Consider the following 15,824-nt stretch of genomic DNA (forward strand, 5'->3'; position numbering starts at 1 on the left):
GAAGCGTACTAATGCTTATTACGTCGGTATTACATAAATAAAACTTTGTTGCTTAACAAAAACACCATGATATAACACAATGATCATCGTGTTTGTGTTCGTATAAATTTGTTCTTATTGTATCAAAATCCTAAGCTGTTTTGATCGTTGGCGAATAATATATCTATTATGGAGATGACAAAGGAATATATAGTGAAAGATTACCTGAAAACGTTGACATTCCTGACAAGAGGGACAGGCCGGAGTGTCGGCTGTGAGAAGGATGTATCATACCGATTGAACAAATCTCAGAATCCTCGAATTGCCACATTTTGTGATCGAAACTTTTAGTGTTATTAACGAATCAAAGACGAGTCACAGATCGCCGCGATCTATGAATGATTTCGACGACTTTTACTGCAGAACTTCTATCGGGACCTTCCGAATATTTTTTCGGTAAAGTTATAGTTTAAAATAGTTCAAAGCTACAGTTTTTATCACATAAGAACGGAATGCGGTCATATTTAGTGATGTGTTGAGATATGCATGAGGACGAGACGTGCGCGCGGATCCGTGTCTGCGGTACGACTGAGCGTTAGGCGGGCGGAACTACCCTCATCCCTCTTTTTATTTGGCGGGTGGCGGGCGGTGGGTGGTAGAGTGACGTCAGGGGACACCGCGTAGCCCAAAACCTTATCCTGTTCATGTTTCGACAATACGAATTAATTTTTGATGGCCGTATTTTCATTAATTTTCAAAAGTTGATTAAAAAAATGTAACCCTAACCTCAAATTGCAATAAAACCTGTTTGTTAGTGATTTTTTTTTAATTTTTAATTTTATATTTTAGGGTAACAAACAATAAAGTCATGGGATATGAATTTATAAAATTACCCATATCAGTTTCCACTAGTAAAATTTGTTTATATCAAAATACAAATATGTTTATTACAATTTCCTGAAAATCTTGACCCATGGCTGTTTATTTTTTAGGATAATTTATTTTATTTATATCTACACAAAAATTTAGTGCCATTTAGCACCCACATATTTATGTGATATCACATATTTTAATAAAATTGCATCAATATATTATGTACCAATGCATTGTATAAAATTTTAATTTAAAAAAATCACCTGTATCCTAAGTGCACAAAAGTGGGACTTCATGGGATAGTGGGATAGAAGATGACTTATTATATATGCTAAAAAGGTTTGGGACAATTTGAATCATTATTTTAATAATTCTCTCAAATGAGATGACATAACATTATTTACACTTCACATTATTTATTTTTAATAGTAAGAAAATATTATAAATTGCATTGGTGCATGTCTACTCAATATTTAAATATAAAGTTTCCAGATGCTTATTATTTTAAGCAATAAAAATTCAATACAACATAAAAAAATATAATTGTTGTAGTCAATAAAAATATGATTATTAAATGTTAGGTAATTAATTATGAAGTAAAATAATTTTAGAAGGATTTGTATTTATTATAACTATTTCCTACAATTATTTGAAATAGGTAAGCTTTGCTTAATGTTATTAAACCTTTATATATTTATGTGACAGAAAAACCAAAACATACATTTACATCTTAGCTTCACCAAAGCTTGTTTGTTATTAAAAAAATAAAACAATTCACGTGAGAAATTTAATAGGCGTTTCCTTACTCGATGTAAAATGGTCTATGCAATACATACCGAGATCTTTGAATAATTTCTTATAATCTCCAAGATCGTTTTGTTCCAACCACTCGTCGACTTCAGAGCTTCCATTTTCAAATATTTCACTTAAAACTATTCTAGTCACATAAACTAATGTTAAAAAAAAGAATACTGTGCCACAATATTGCACCCGTTTTAGCATATTCGCAACTTTTAGTCATAAATACATCGTTTATCGCAAAACAAACAAAATTCTGCACCTAAATTTTCGCAAGTTTTGACAAATGTCAGGTGAAGATGGTACTGACTAATGGCATAATGTCATTGTCAAATCTCATGTGCGTTCCATTATTGCTAAAAAACAACCTAATCGTCATAGGTTTTTTTTTACTTTTTTACATTAATAGTCTCAGAATCTTTAATTTATTTGACGGTACGAATTTAATTTATTTATTTGTCTGTTTATGTGCCCATCATTGATCAGCATCAGATGTTCTACTTAGTAATATTAAGTACGTATTCTACTTATCAATACTTAGTATCGCTGTTACAGTTCGAGGGGTGAATGAGCCGCCGCCAGCCAGTATAATTACTCAACAGTACAGGGGGCGAAAAAGCTACATTAGAAGTTAATTGTCACAGCAGCGGTGGAAAGATCAATATTTCTTTCAGCACTACTGTTTATATGTGTGATATCCAATTACAATCAAATGGCTCATTCAGTTATTTGACTACCTTCATCATAAAAACATGAAATTGGGATAAACCTACTTGATTGATAATTTTTTAATGACTTTCAATTATTAGATACTTAAAATTACAAACATCAAAAACATTATAACTACTAATTACATTCTTAATCCACCTTGAAATAATTGACTTTTTTTTATATGAAGAATCAATACAAAGAATCTTAATTGATTTTCTTCAATAATATTTTTTCATATATTTATATAAACAATACAAGTAAAAAAGGGGTTTCAATAAATTAAACAAACATGAAACATTAAATTGTAAAATACATATATATATTTTAGGCATATCACAAGGGGTGCTTAGACAGTCTAAGATCTGCATAAAGCTAGGTGTGTAGATCACATATAACTAAGAAGTGGTTTTGAAACTACTTAAGCAAGGTGACTTTAATTCTTCAGCTTAATCTTATCAGCAAGTGAGCAGGACAGTCCTGTTCCATCAGGCTCAACATTCAGATCTTCAACTGTACTGTCATTGATGACCATGGAAAAACGCTTGGAGCGGAAACCACCGAGTGGTGGGAGATTAGTGCCAAGGTCCAAGGCCTTGATGAAATTGCCACTTGGATCTGCTAGCATGCGAACCTAAAAAATAATAGTTGTTTTAAAAGAAATAACAATATCCATATTTGTTTCAATATTCTAAACCAAAATCAACCAGAAAAAATACTCCTTTTTCAGTAAACATTTAGATTAAATATTCAAGATTATTCAAGCTAATAAATAATGTACAAGTATTACTGACCACTGTAGTAGGTTAGAGGTCATACAACAATCAATAAAGTTTACATGGAAACACTCCTTATCATCAACTGCTTACAATATGTTTTATAAATAGGTATGAGTTTAACATATTTCTTCTTGAGTTGAATATAAAATAACTGTATGCTAACATATTTATTTCTAAACTAAAGAAAATAGAAATCAACATAAAAATTTCACATATTGATTTTAATTCTAATTGGTTGCCGACAATACAGATATTTTAAATTACTGTCGGCCATTTAAATATAGGTAAAATAAAATCTTACTTTTCCTTTAGTGTTGTGTTGTGCACCCCACGCTGCCATCACATACGGATCATTGACAGATACACACACTATTTCCGAAACTCCCTCCGATTTTAGTTTATCAGCATTCTGAACATAACCAGGCAAATGTGTCTTGGAGCAACCAGGAGTAAATGCTCCAGGAACAGCGAAGAGCACAATCTTTTTTCCGGCAGTCAATTCGCAAATATTCACTTTATTTGCAGGTGAATCTTCGAACAAATCAACTGCCGGCATTTTGTCACCAACCTATAACAATAACAACAATCAGTGGTAGTTATATAATTTTAGTACCGGATTAATTAAAATACCTACCTTTACTGGAGCCATGGCGAAAAAAGACGTGTGTACCGCTCTACTTGACGCTTGTTTTGCAAATGCCGAAGCGTTTCGAATAATAGACACAGCCGTGAAAAACATTTGTGGTTGACTGATTGATAATTAATTTTTAATCTTTGAAGTTCGGTTTGAGTGATTGCCTTTTTTTACTATTTATCTATTGCAGTATTGAGATATAGACAATATTATATAAATCAATGTTACCCTATAAAATTAAAAATGTTCATTTGAACATGATTGACTAATCATTCAAAAATCTAAAAACTATGTCGACTGGTTTATATGTCAATTTATGGCTCAAGCTCTAAACTACAAGACCTATATACTTTAAGTAACACATAAACTTCATAAGGTAATTTAGAGGGGTAGATAAATTAATTATGTTGTGCATGATTGTGTAAGAGTCGAGATGACCCAGTGGTTAGAACGCGTGCATCTTAACGGATGATTGCGGGTTCAAACCCAGGCAAGCACCGCTGATTCATGTGCTTAATTTGTCTTTATAAATCATCTCATGCTCGACGGTAAAGGAAAACATCGTGAGGAAACCTGCATGTGACAAATTTCATAGAAATTCTGCCACATGTGTATTCCACCAACCCGCATTGGAACAGCGTGGTGGAATATTTTCCAAACCTTCTCCTCAAAGGGAGAGGAGGGCTTTAGCCCAACAGTGGGAATTTACTGGCAGTTGTTGTGTTTGTTGTTGTTGTTGTGTAAGACGTTCTCGTATGTCTTCAATCAACATTCACACAACAACACTCCACCACTTTTTTTCCTACTACTACTACTATTTTTGTTCATGGGCCGGGCCGTGACGCTCATATTATATATTTTACTATATTTACTTATCTTTTATAACTGATCAATCTTTTTATAATGTAACATTATAAACTACGCCAAAAGTCAAGCCACAATTACTAAAATATAATAGGCATGACGACAAATTTTGAAAAACTACACTACCGTGTTTTTACGTTATTACTTTATACAAAATAAATCTTAATTCTGCAAAAAAGTAAATTTTATTAGGAAAAAATGATCATTTAAAAATAAATTTTAAATTTTGTACAAAAACACTAGAATACAAATGGCGTCTGTTTATGACGTCACGCTTTCGTAAACATTTGTCAGTTCGCATGTTAAATGTTTATTTAGATCCGTAATTTAATTATTTGATACGAAAATTATGAATTCTAACGTGTATCGATGGTGTGCGGTTCCTCAATGTAACAATACATCTATAAAAACTCCGAACAAGTTATTTATTAATGTTCCTTTGAAGAAAAAAGTTAGAAATATGTGGCTAAACCTTGCAAGACGAGACCCAACAGCTATATCTTCAACTTCTGTACTTTATTTCTGCGAAGACCATTTCGACGTAAGTATATCTCTTATTTACTGTATAATAATTAACTAAACTAGAGATCATTAGAATTTTCTCTAATAGTCAATAATATTGGCGATCACGTTTCCATTCCTCTATTACTAAACTTTTATTCTTGTTTCAGTTACCAAACGATATGGAAAATTATATTCAGTATCTTGTAATGGGTTCAGTTTCGCAAATGCGCATGAAGTCCGGGTGTATGCCCACAAGATTTGAATGCCAATTGGACAGAAGAAAACGAACTTCCAATACCATAGAGCGACCCTATGTTCTTAAGAAACAAAGAAGGATACTAATTGAAGAAAGTGAAAAAGATTTTGCAGAGAAAAGTACACCTACAAAACAATTAGAACCTACAATAATTTCATCAGAAAGTTCAGGTACTCATCAACACTATAATGTCAGCGAATAAGTTTCCGTTTTAACGGGTTAAAGTGTATAGTGATTGAATTTGCCTATTACATTTATCAATAACAAAGAACATATAACAATTCTATCATAACCAAGTTTGTTACAAAATTTTTGTATAACTATACATACATACATTAGGCACTGATTTATATATTTTTTTAAGTATTTTTTTTTATATTTTAGTTTTACACACAAGTGAAGAACATCATGAAGGGCCTACTACTACCTATCCAAAATCAGTGGATAAATCTGTACAAGTACATATAACACATAAATTTAGAAGCAAAGCTGTCCAGACCAAAATTAAGCTAGTAAGCCAGTTAACATCACCCTTAAAACCCTATTCCTGCTCAATCGCTACATCTCCATTTAAAATTGAAAGCTATAGTAAACCAGTGATATCAAGCAGTGGTGTCAAACATGTTATCAAGAATAAAATTAGTATAGAAGATCAGTCTGACAGTGATATTTCATATGTACCATCTGTGAGTCAGCGAGAAACATCACCATCAATACAATCTCTTATAATAAAATCAACATCAGACTGCAGTGAATTAACTGAGGAGACAAAGAAAGAAGAAAGATTAAACATTCTCAAATATACATTACTTAAGATAATGAAAAACCCAAGGTCTTACTTAGGTCTTCCAAAAAGCTGTTGCTATTTATTAGAATTAATTGAAGAACAAACAAGAATCCCTCATAACCATTTACTGCTTTGTTTAAAAAAAATACGATTAAATAATCCATTTAGAGAGCTTGCTGATGATTTTGCCATGACTACTACATATGCAAGCAAAATATTTTTTAAATGTATACCAGTGATAGCCAGTGTAATGCAACCCTTTATTGTCAAATTAAACAAAGATTTGATAAAACGTACTTTGCCCATGGCTTTCAGACATAAATTTCATCACACAAGTTGCATAATTGACTGTTTTGAAATTGAAGTACAAAAGCCTTCAAAAAGTGTTAATCAAGCACTATCATGGTCAGAATACAAAAAGGCTAATACCATTAAATATTTAGTGTCATGTACACCAAATGGTTTAGTAAACTATGTTTCACCAGGCTATGGAGGAAGAGTAACAGACACACGTTTGGTTGAGACTTGTGATTTTATCAACTGTTTAGAACCTGGTATGTGTGTGATGGCTGACAGAGGGTTCAAGCATGTAGAACAATACTTGCGTAAGAAGAGAGTACAACTTGTACGGCCCCCAAGTGTTGTCACTGGAGCCAAGCTATCTAAAAGTGAAGTGAAGGAAACAAAGCAGATAGCTAGTTTAAGGATTCATGTTGAGAGGTTAATTAGACGTTTAAGAGAATTTAATATGTTAAAGCCCCATGCATGTCTTAACACAAATTTTGTAAAAGTACTTGATGATATTATTGTAATTGCATGTGCTTTTATAAATTTGCAAGACTCTCTACTTAAATAAAACTACAAAATTATTATTTGTGCATTTTATATTTATAATAAAGATTACAATGTACTTTCGTACAATATTGGATATATTTTTTCTTTCCACAGACCCGCTAAATGTTTAAGAAAATCAGACATATATGTGGCATCAAACTTCACACTTACAATTTCCACATTTTTATTCACACTGAAGTTGCTATCAGCTACACAAAAGTAACCCTTTTGTAGCCCTGTCAAATGCATTTGCATCTGTATCTGTGCATTACATTTGTCAGTTGGTTTGCCATTATTTAGATAATTTTTATATGATTTTACGCTTGTGGGGCACTTGATCTCAATGACAGCATCCTCACAGATCCCATCTGGTGATCCTGCTATCATTGGGTACTCTTTTGACAGCATGAGTCCACATTTTCTAATCTTTTTGCCAAGTTTAATGCTGACAGTTTTTCGCACTTCACCCTCTAATAATCTACCATGTTTCATGGCTGGTGTGTCAGGTATAGTCCCTCCCATTATTAACGCTATTAGACTTCCATCATTCTTTTTACACCGACTAAATTCAAATGCTTTTGATGCTGTGATTCGACCATAGCGCAATTCAAACCAAAGGCTGTTTTGGTGCTGTTCTCTGGTCTCTTCCTCTATTTGAGCAATAGTTTGATTAGACAGCACAATCTTTTTTAAAAATGTGTCATAGGATTGTTCCTTATATTTAAGCATAAGCTGGTGCATGGATAAACTTTTAATATTGTTATAAATATAACTAGGTTGATATTTTAATAACTCGCAGTTATCAATATTTCTTTTTCGGCCAATATCCAAAAACTTATCAAGAACTTTACTATTTGATAGCAAGCTAGGTGCACCATTTGACAAGTCCTTTGCTGTCATGTACTTCAGGCTAGTTCCAACCCTGGACAGTTTGGATTTAATCCAGTAACACTCTACAGCTGTGCAGGATGGCTGTTCACTCCTCCGATGGATCCACATAAGGAATGCAATAGCATGTTTGCAGCCTCCTTTAGAAGCGACACAATCGTTACATTGTACGGAAATAACAGCTTCCTCTTCTTCATCTACTATTACTGTGACAGCATATAACCTTGCATGTACCTTATGTTCTGGACAAATTTTGCCCCTCACTGTGCACATGTTCCCACTACGTTTAAGATGAACATAGCTGACAGCGTCATCACCATACGATGGTCGAGAGGATCTAAAATAAATAAAAATATATTTAAGTGGTATTTTCATAACATAACCTTAAACATGATTACACACAATAGAAATAATATAAGTATGTACTTTAGGGAAGTTTGACTACTATACTGTGTTTTAATGCTTATTATTACACATAATACTTACATAGAAGTTTTAACATTTCGGAATTCAGCGGAGCAGAAGTCGTTGTTTGATGCAAAATATCCACCCAGCATCAACAAGTCGATTCTCGGCAAATTAGAGCTATTTGCCTTGATAAATCCTTGTTCCATTGCTAACGTTCCTTTGCTGGTCTTTTTTAAACTGTGATAATAATATTTAACAACGCAATATCAAATAATCGGTGACGTTAATATCAAAACGAGTAAACACAAGGTAATTTCGAACGATATACAATTGTCAAAACAATTTTACGAAAGCGTGACGTCACGCGATTCTGATTGGTGTTTGACCTAATATGGCGGATTCTTATGTTTTGTATTTTTATTTTTATTAAAATAAATAGAATCACACATGTAATTTAAAAATAAGTTACTTACTTAGAGTCTCTCTATCCTATATTATTATTTAAAATTATAATTTCAGTGATTCTTAGTTACTGTCATCATGCCTATTATACTCAATTTATAGCGAAGCCAAAATCATTTACTGATGAATTTATATGGAATTCCTAAATTTCAATAATTGTTCAAATTTACATTCATGTAATGTGGAAATCGTATGTTTTGTATTAAAATTTTAACTTAAATTATGCATTAAGATTACGAGCAAAGCCAAATGTCATAAGACTAAGTAAACTATAAAAAAGTCCAAAAATTGTTTGATATGAAAATATATCGTGCGCAAATTGAATATAAAATTTATATTGAATAAATAACATCCAAATCGCAAATATTTAGTAGCGAAACATATAAAAATACTTTAAACTTATTTTTTTGATTTTTTTATTTTTAGGCACTGTAATTTACAACATATCCTTGCTATCTTTTATCTGTGCAATATATAAAATTTGTTCGGTTGTCGTTTGACGATTTGATTGACGTTGTTAATGTTTGATTCTTCTCAATTTTGAGTGCTTTTCTATTTTATTATTAGAATATGATGATTAATTTACTATATCATACTGGAAGATTTTGAGATTTTCCCGTGAATTACAAAATCCACAATGGAGGCGCCTTCAATGGATACAATTTACCAGGCCATTAATGCCTTGTATGATAACCCCAACCCAAATGAAAAGGAAAAGGCCTCGCGATGGTTAGGAGAAGTACAAAAATCTGTGAGTGTTTCTGTGTTATTGCACAAACCGGTTGTTTACTCGATAGAAGTATATAATATGTGTTTTAGAAATTTATTTATTGTTGTTTTGAATTAATATCTACCACGTTTGCCATTTTCCAGATTCATTCATGGAAAGTAGCCGATCAGCTTTTACAACAAAAGAAAGATGTTCAATCGTGTTATTTCGCAGCTCAAACGATGAGATCTAAAGTGCAACATAACCTTTCGGAATTACCTCAGGAAGCCGTGATCTCACTCAGAGATTCTCTCGTAGCACACTTGGAAGGAATCTCTCCCGAAACAAGTTCAGCTATAGTCACTCAACTCTCATTGGCTTTAGCCGATTTAGCGTTGCAGATGACAGCGTGGTCCAATTGTGTCGGTGATCTGATCAAACTATTTTCTAACAAAAATGACTTTGTCCTCTTAGAAGTATTAACGGTATTACCTCAAGAAATCGATTCGTCAAGTTTAAAACTCGGAGAGAACCGCCGGGAAGAAATCAAATCAGAACTGCGAGCAAATTCTCAATTAGTGACATTTTTCCTTAAAGAGTGTTTAAATAGTTCCCAAAGTACTAATATAGCATTGAAAATTGTTAAATGTATGACATCATGGATCCAGGTTAAGGCAATGAGTATACAGGAAGTGCCTCAGAATGCAGTTATCGGATTCAGTTTGCAGGTTCTAAGAGATCACAATTCTATTAACTTGCTGCATTCTGCTGCGTCCGACTGTATCTGTGCAATACTTCACTGTTTAGAGGATAACAACAATAATACAGATGTAGAAAAGTTACTGTTTGATAGTGTTTCCTCTCTAGAGGAGAGCTATCATATGGCAGTGGCTCACGAGGAAGAGGAGAAAGCTGCAAACTATGCCGGAGTGTTTACAGAGCTAGCGGAAACATTTTTAGAGAAGATAATCCTGTGCGCTGCAAATGGCAATGCACATTTTGCAATGAGATCTTTGGAGCTCTCACTTGTGTGTGTCGGACACCATGACTATGATGTAAGTGCAGCATATTTATGAATTAATGTTGTGTTAAAAAAAAGTGCAACAAATTCATTTATAAGCATTATAAATGTTCAAAATATAAATGGAAAAATGAACTGTGTATCACCTTCATGAATATTTCATTTTTATTATATTAGTGATTTCAAGCTTAAATTTATAAATAAAACCTAAATGTATATACAAATTTTATTTAGTTCTCAGGTTGGTGGTACATTTGGGATTGGTGGTTACAATCAACAATACACATATTGATTATATATCTTAAATTTATGAAGTTCACAGAACATTACTTGTTACCTAAAAGCTATTTAGATTTTATTACATATGCAATAACTATTGCCAGTTTGTTGTTAATTGTTTGAACTAAAGTTCTATTTAAAAACAATATAACTGATAGTATCCTTTTTTCATACTATAAATGTTTTGAATAACATTACAGGTTGCAGAAATCACATTTAATTTATGGTATCGTCTATCAGAAGAAGTTTATGAGAGAGATTATCAACCGCTAACAGACGTGTTCAAACCACATATAGAGAGGTTAATCGAAGCATTGGCCAGACACTGTCAGTGTGAACCTGACCACACACAGTTACCTGACGAAGGAGATGAATTCTATGTAAATTAACATATTCCATTTTAATACATTGTGTAGCAAACATTTGTGGATACTTCACAAGACATATTACTACTAGAAGTACTTTACTGCTTCGACTGTGTCTTAATATTTATATGTACATTAAAACTTTCAACCAATTGGAAGGTATCTTATATTTTGAAAATCTTTTCCACAGGAATTCCGCATGAAAGTAATGGAATTAATAAAGGATGTTGTGTTCATTGTTGGGTCGAGTTCAGTGTTCAGACAGATGTTTGCAGTTCTACAGGCTGACTTGCCTTGGGAGCAAACAGAAGCTGCTCTCTTTATCATGCAATCGGTTGCTAAAAATATATTGCCGTAAGTATGAAGGAAATTGCATTTGAAAATCATTGTGAAGAATATTGATAATATTTATAAAATGTATTAAAAAAAATTTAAAGATTAAATCTACAAGGTGATTTCCAAGCCTCAAAGAATATAAAGGTTATATATGGTTAATCATAGTAATTGTAAGACATCCATATCCATATTTTTAATGAAATTGAAATTTTTGATAAAATGGGTGCTATTAATTAATGTTGTGTTGTATGGATGAAATAATGTTTGAAAATTTAGCAAATATTTGCCTTTGCAAGGAGTGAGTTGCCAATGTAAATATAAGATCCAGCTCTCTATATTTTTCAGTGAAGAATATGAATACGTGCCAAAAGTAGTAGAAGCCATCCTATCGATGCCCGAGGGCACGCACCCGGCCGTGCGGAAGACCTGCATCCTCCTGCTGGGCGAGCTCTGCGAGTGGATAGAGAGACACCCCGAGTGCCTCGAGCCGTGCCTCCAGAGCCTCATCGGAGCCCTGCAGGACCAGGCGCTGGCGGGCGCGGCGGCGACGGCGCTGCAGGTGACGCACCGCCCCCCCCTCCCCGACCTCCCCGGCCCCGCCCCGCCCCCCGTGCGCTGCGACTGACGGCCCGCCCCCGCAGAGCATCTGCGCCGCGTGCCGCAGCCACGCCGCGCCGCACGCCGCCACGCTGCTGCGCGCCGCGCGCCGCGCCGACGAGCTGAGCCTGGCGCCGCGCGCCGCCGCCGCGCTGCTGCGCGCGCTGGCCGCCGCCGTGGGCCGCCTGCCGCCCGAGCAGCTGGCGCTGGCCATGCGCGAGGCGGCCGCCGCGCAGCTGGACGGGCTGCGCGAGCTGCTGGCGCGCGAGGCCGAGCCGCGCCGCGGCACGCGCAGCGACCCCGTGCTGTGGCTCGACCGCCTGGCCGCGCTGTTCCGCGACGTCGACGCGCCGCCCGGGCCCGCCGCGCACCCCTGCCTGCCCGCCTTCCGCGACGCCTGGCCCGTCGTGCACGAGGTCATGAACAAGTCGGTCCCCGCTTATTTTACTCACCAAACGATTCTTTCTAAGTTCTCGGGTCCTGGCAGAGTATACATGGCCTGCAGAAAATAATTTTAAATTACATGTGTTAACTTAAGTTATTTTAGATCTACACCTCCTACATAATATCTGGCTGGCCATATATCAGATCCAAGTAGGAAGAAATGATAGTAGTTCATATTTTACTGCATTCAATTCAGTGATAAATCCGTGGGTAACGTTACCGGTGAGTGACTCTGTGGCGCGCCGCAGGTACTCGCGCGAGGGCCGCATCATGGAGCGCGCGTGCCGCAGCGTGCGCTTCATGGTGCGCAGCACGGGCCGCCACGCCGCGCCGCTGCTGCCGGCGCTGGCGCAGGCGCTGCCCGCGCTGTACGCGACGCGCGCGCACTCGTGCCTGCTGTACCTGGCCGCCGTGCTGGCCGACGCGCTGGCCGACCCCGCCGACGCCGCCGCGCAGCGCGCGCTGGCCCGCCTGCTGCACGCGCTGCTGCCGCCCGCGCTCGCGCTGCTGGCCGCGCCCGACGCGCTGCGCGACAACCCCGACACCGTCGACGACCTCTACCGCCTCTGCGTGCGGTGAGTGCGAGCCGCCGTCGCCCCGCCCCCGTCCGGCCCGCGACCCGCCTGACCGGCCTCGCTGCGCAGGTACCTGCAGCGCAGCCCGGGGGCGCTGCTGGCGGCGGAGGGCGCGCTGCCGCAGCTGCTGTCGCTGGGCGCGCGCGCGTGTGCGCTCGACCACCGCGACGCCAACTGCTCGCTCATGAAGTTCCTGCACGACCTCGCCCGGATAGCTAACTCGTCGCGCGAGGACGACCGCCAGGTCAAGGGTGAGACGCTCGTCCTGCCAATTTACATTCCCTTAAAAGGTTAAGCTACTAATTGTTTTATTTTTTCAGAGGCCATAAGCGCGACTCTGACGCAGTACGGCGAGACTCTCACGTTCGCTCTCCTCGAGGCCTCCGTTCTCCACCTGCACTCCTACATGCTCTCCGAGGTGAGATGGGGTGACAGTGTGCATCCAACAACTGTAAATTCCCACTGCTGGGCTAAAGGCCTCCTCTCCTTTTGAGGAGAAGGTTTGGAACATATTCCACCACGCTGTTCCAATGCGGGTTGGTGGAATACACATGTGGCAGAATTTCTATGAAATTTGTCACATGCAGGTTTCCTCACGATGTTTTCCTTCACCGCTGAGCACAAGATGAATTATAAAGACAAATTAAGCACATGAATCAGCGGTGCTTGCCTGGGTTTGAACCCGCGATCATCGGTTAAGATGCACGCGTTCTAACCACTGGGCCATCTCGACTCAGTGTGCATCCGACCATCGATAATATATAAGTGGCAACGCTATCGTTCGGCGATCTGACGGTCCTGGCGTGGCAGGTGGCGGAGGTGATGCTGGAGCTGGTGTGGTGGCAGAAGCGCGCGGGCGCGGACTGGCTGGCGAGCGCGCTGCGCCGCCTGTCGCGCGCGCCGCCCGCCGCCACCGACCACCAGTGCTGGCAGTTCCACCAGTACGCGATCAGGTACCGCCCACGACAATGGCCTCCCGCTGACGTCCAAAAATTATGCTTTTACAGTTTAATTAAGTTACAGATATATTTCTCTTCATCATTTAAATCATTGCTTGTATAAAGTCTGAATATACTTTTTTTTTTATTTTTATGGTATAGGTTGGCAGACGAGCATATGGGCCACGTGATGGTAAGTGGTCACCATAACCCATAGACAATGACGCTGTAAGAAATATTAACTATTCCTTACATCGTCAATGTGCCATCAACCTTGGGAACTAAGATGTTATGTCCCTTGTGCCTGTAGTTGCACTGGCTCACTCACCCTTCAAACCGGAACACAACAATACTAAGTACTGTTATTTGGCGGTAGAATAACTGATGAGTGGGTGGTACCTACCCAGACGGGCTTGCACAAAGCCCTACCACCAAGAAAATACTTCTATAAAAACATTAAAAAAATTCCTACCACTTATTAAACTAATAATAATAATAAATAATATTAATTTCAGGGCTGAGAAGTGCAAGGAAATGACCCGATTACTTCGAGACTTCGCCCGCCTCTACCGATAGACACAGACATTACAAATTTGTTAATTGAGAGACGCACCACGCCAAGACTGAAACTTCCAGACGAAGCTTTTAAGTGTCCTGTTTCTTAAGTGATGGACTCATTGTCGGCATTTGTGGCTCCGATACCGGGATAACCTAACCTGCAATGGAAAGTGACACGCCTTGTCACCCATTACGTAAAATACAGTTTTCCACACGATGTTTTACAGTATACTAATAATTCTAACATCTTAATATCATGGTTTGCCTCAAACCTTTTACCTAAGTTTCAAGTGTTCTCTACATAGAGGCTTTGATCAACTCACAGACAATTGTCAATTTTAAGATATATGATTTTTTGTTATTTCTTATACCAATAGGTAGTGTTAATATTGGTTCGACGTTGGTTACATTAATAAAAGTGACAGAAATAAAGGTACAATCTAAATATTTGTTGGTGCCAGATTTATAAACATACATACAGTATGTGAACAAATAATGTGATGCTCACTAAATAATGTACTAATAATAAAGTCGCTCGTAAGAAACAGGATTCAAGTGTAAAAATTGTTAACGATTACAACATTTATAGCAAAATACAGATGTAGATAAGAAAAAATTATGAATATCGAATATATTGTGGTATGTTACTGAAATTAATAAAATATATTGAATTGAGTAAAGTAAAAATCTTCGTATTTCGTTAACAAGGTGCCTCTCGACCAGGTTATATAAATCTCATATCAAAGCAATAATTACTAATATAGTATTATAGAATTGTTTCAACATGATTTATTTGGACGATTTTGATGTGACTTAATAAGGTACCTTCGCTTCAGTTTCGCTATAGGTTATGAATCACCTTGCGATAGGTAAGTACAGACACTAGAATATATTTTGTTATATTCTCTTTATTTGAATGTGATAAAACATGCAGTGAATTGTAAATATTTATTAAAATGTTTACCTTTTATATACGCTTTTTATTTTATCTGTGACTAACCTCAATGAACCTACAATTTTATTTTTTTCAATAAAATATAATGTTTGTTTCACTTTACAAAATACCAGACCATTACACTACCCAAAAAAAAATCATGTTACAAATATTAATGATTCAATAACATCATTTCATGTCTGCAAAATAATTTTATACTAATAATTTTTGTATGTTGTTTGTAGTAAGTATAAGTACTGAAAGGAAGAAAATATAATACGGCTTGTATTATAT

General features: G+C 37.1%; 5 protein-coding genes across 5 annotated transcripts in view; 2 read left to right on the top strand and 3 right to left on the bottom strand.

Annotated features, from left to right (window-relative positions):
- LOC124531855 (apoptosis-resistant E3 ubiquitin protein ligase 1) overlaps positions 1 to 2,436 on the bottom strand; it is a 30,248-nt gene extending 27,812 nt beyond the window's left edge. Inside the window, exon 1 of the mRNA XM_047106411.1 lies at positions 1,689 to 2,436. Within this exon, the coding sequence (XP_046962367.1) occupies positions 1,689 to 1,854 (166 nt within the window). The 5' untranslated portion in view covers positions 1,855 to 2,436. The remainder of the gene's footprint in view (positions 1 to 1,688) is intronic.
- Positions 2,437 to 2,653: 217 nt separating this feature from the next.
- Positions 2,654 to 4,009, bottom strand: LOC124531856 (peroxiredoxin-5, mitochondrial). The gene is made up of 3 exons (XM_047106412.1): positions 3,772 to 4,009; positions 3,439 to 3,705; positions 2,654 to 2,992 (listed from the first exon to the last, which is right to left on the bottom strand). Exons 1-3 carry the CDS (start codon positions 3,874 to 3,876, stop codon positions 2,795 to 2,797), a joined length of 570 nt encoding a protein of 189 aa, XP_046962368.1. The 5' UTR covers positions 3,877 to 4,009; the 3' UTR covers positions 2,654 to 2,794.
- A 724-nt stretch (positions 4,010 to 4,733) lies between these two features.
- Positions 4,734 to 7,100, top strand: LOC124532157. Its single transcript, XM_047106881.1, has 3 exons — positions 4,734 to 5,176; positions 5,307 to 5,565; positions 5,780 to 7,100. Exons 1-3 carry the CDS (start codon positions 4,985 to 4,987, stop codon positions 7,036 to 7,038), a joined length of 1,710 nt encoding a protein of 569 aa, XP_046962837.1. The 5' UTR covers positions 4,734 to 4,984; the 3' UTR covers positions 7,039 to 7,100.
- On the bottom strand, positions 7,083 to 8,855 carry LOC124532158. Its single transcript, XM_047106882.1, has 2 exons — positions 8,391 to 8,855; positions 7,083 to 8,241 (listed from the first exon to the last, which is right to left on the bottom strand). The coding sequence occupies exons 1-2, from the start codon at positions 8,516 to 8,518 to the stop codon at positions 7,083 to 7,085; spliced, it is 1,287 nt and encodes a 428-aa protein (XP_046962838.1). The 5' UTR covers positions 8,519 to 8,855.
- Positions 8,856 to 9,251: 396 nt separating this feature from the next.
- On the top strand, positions 9,252 to 15,566 carry LOC124531664 (transportin-3). The gene is made up of 11 exons (XM_047106145.1): positions 9,252 to 9,525; positions 9,648 to 10,538; positions 10,984 to 11,163; positions 11,339 to 11,502; positions 11,830 to 12,043; positions 12,126 to 12,508; positions 12,774 to 13,100; positions 13,170 to 13,351; positions 13,421 to 13,518; positions 13,911 to 14,053; positions 14,554 to 15,566. Exons 1-11 carry the CDS (start codon positions 9,412 to 9,414, stop codon positions 14,612 to 14,614), a joined length of 2,757 nt encoding a protein of 918 aa, XP_046962101.1. The 5' UTR covers positions 9,252 to 9,411; the 3' UTR covers positions 14,615 to 15,566.
- Positions 15,567 to 15,824: the final 258 nt, after the last annotated feature.

Source organism: Vanessa cardui, chromosome 8, assembly GCF_905220365.1.
Source record: "Vanessa cardui chromosome 8, ilVanCard2.1, whole genome shotgun sequence".
Taxonomy (NCBI): Eukaryota; Metazoa; Arthropoda; class Insecta; order Lepidoptera; family Nymphalidae; genus Vanessa; species Vanessa cardui.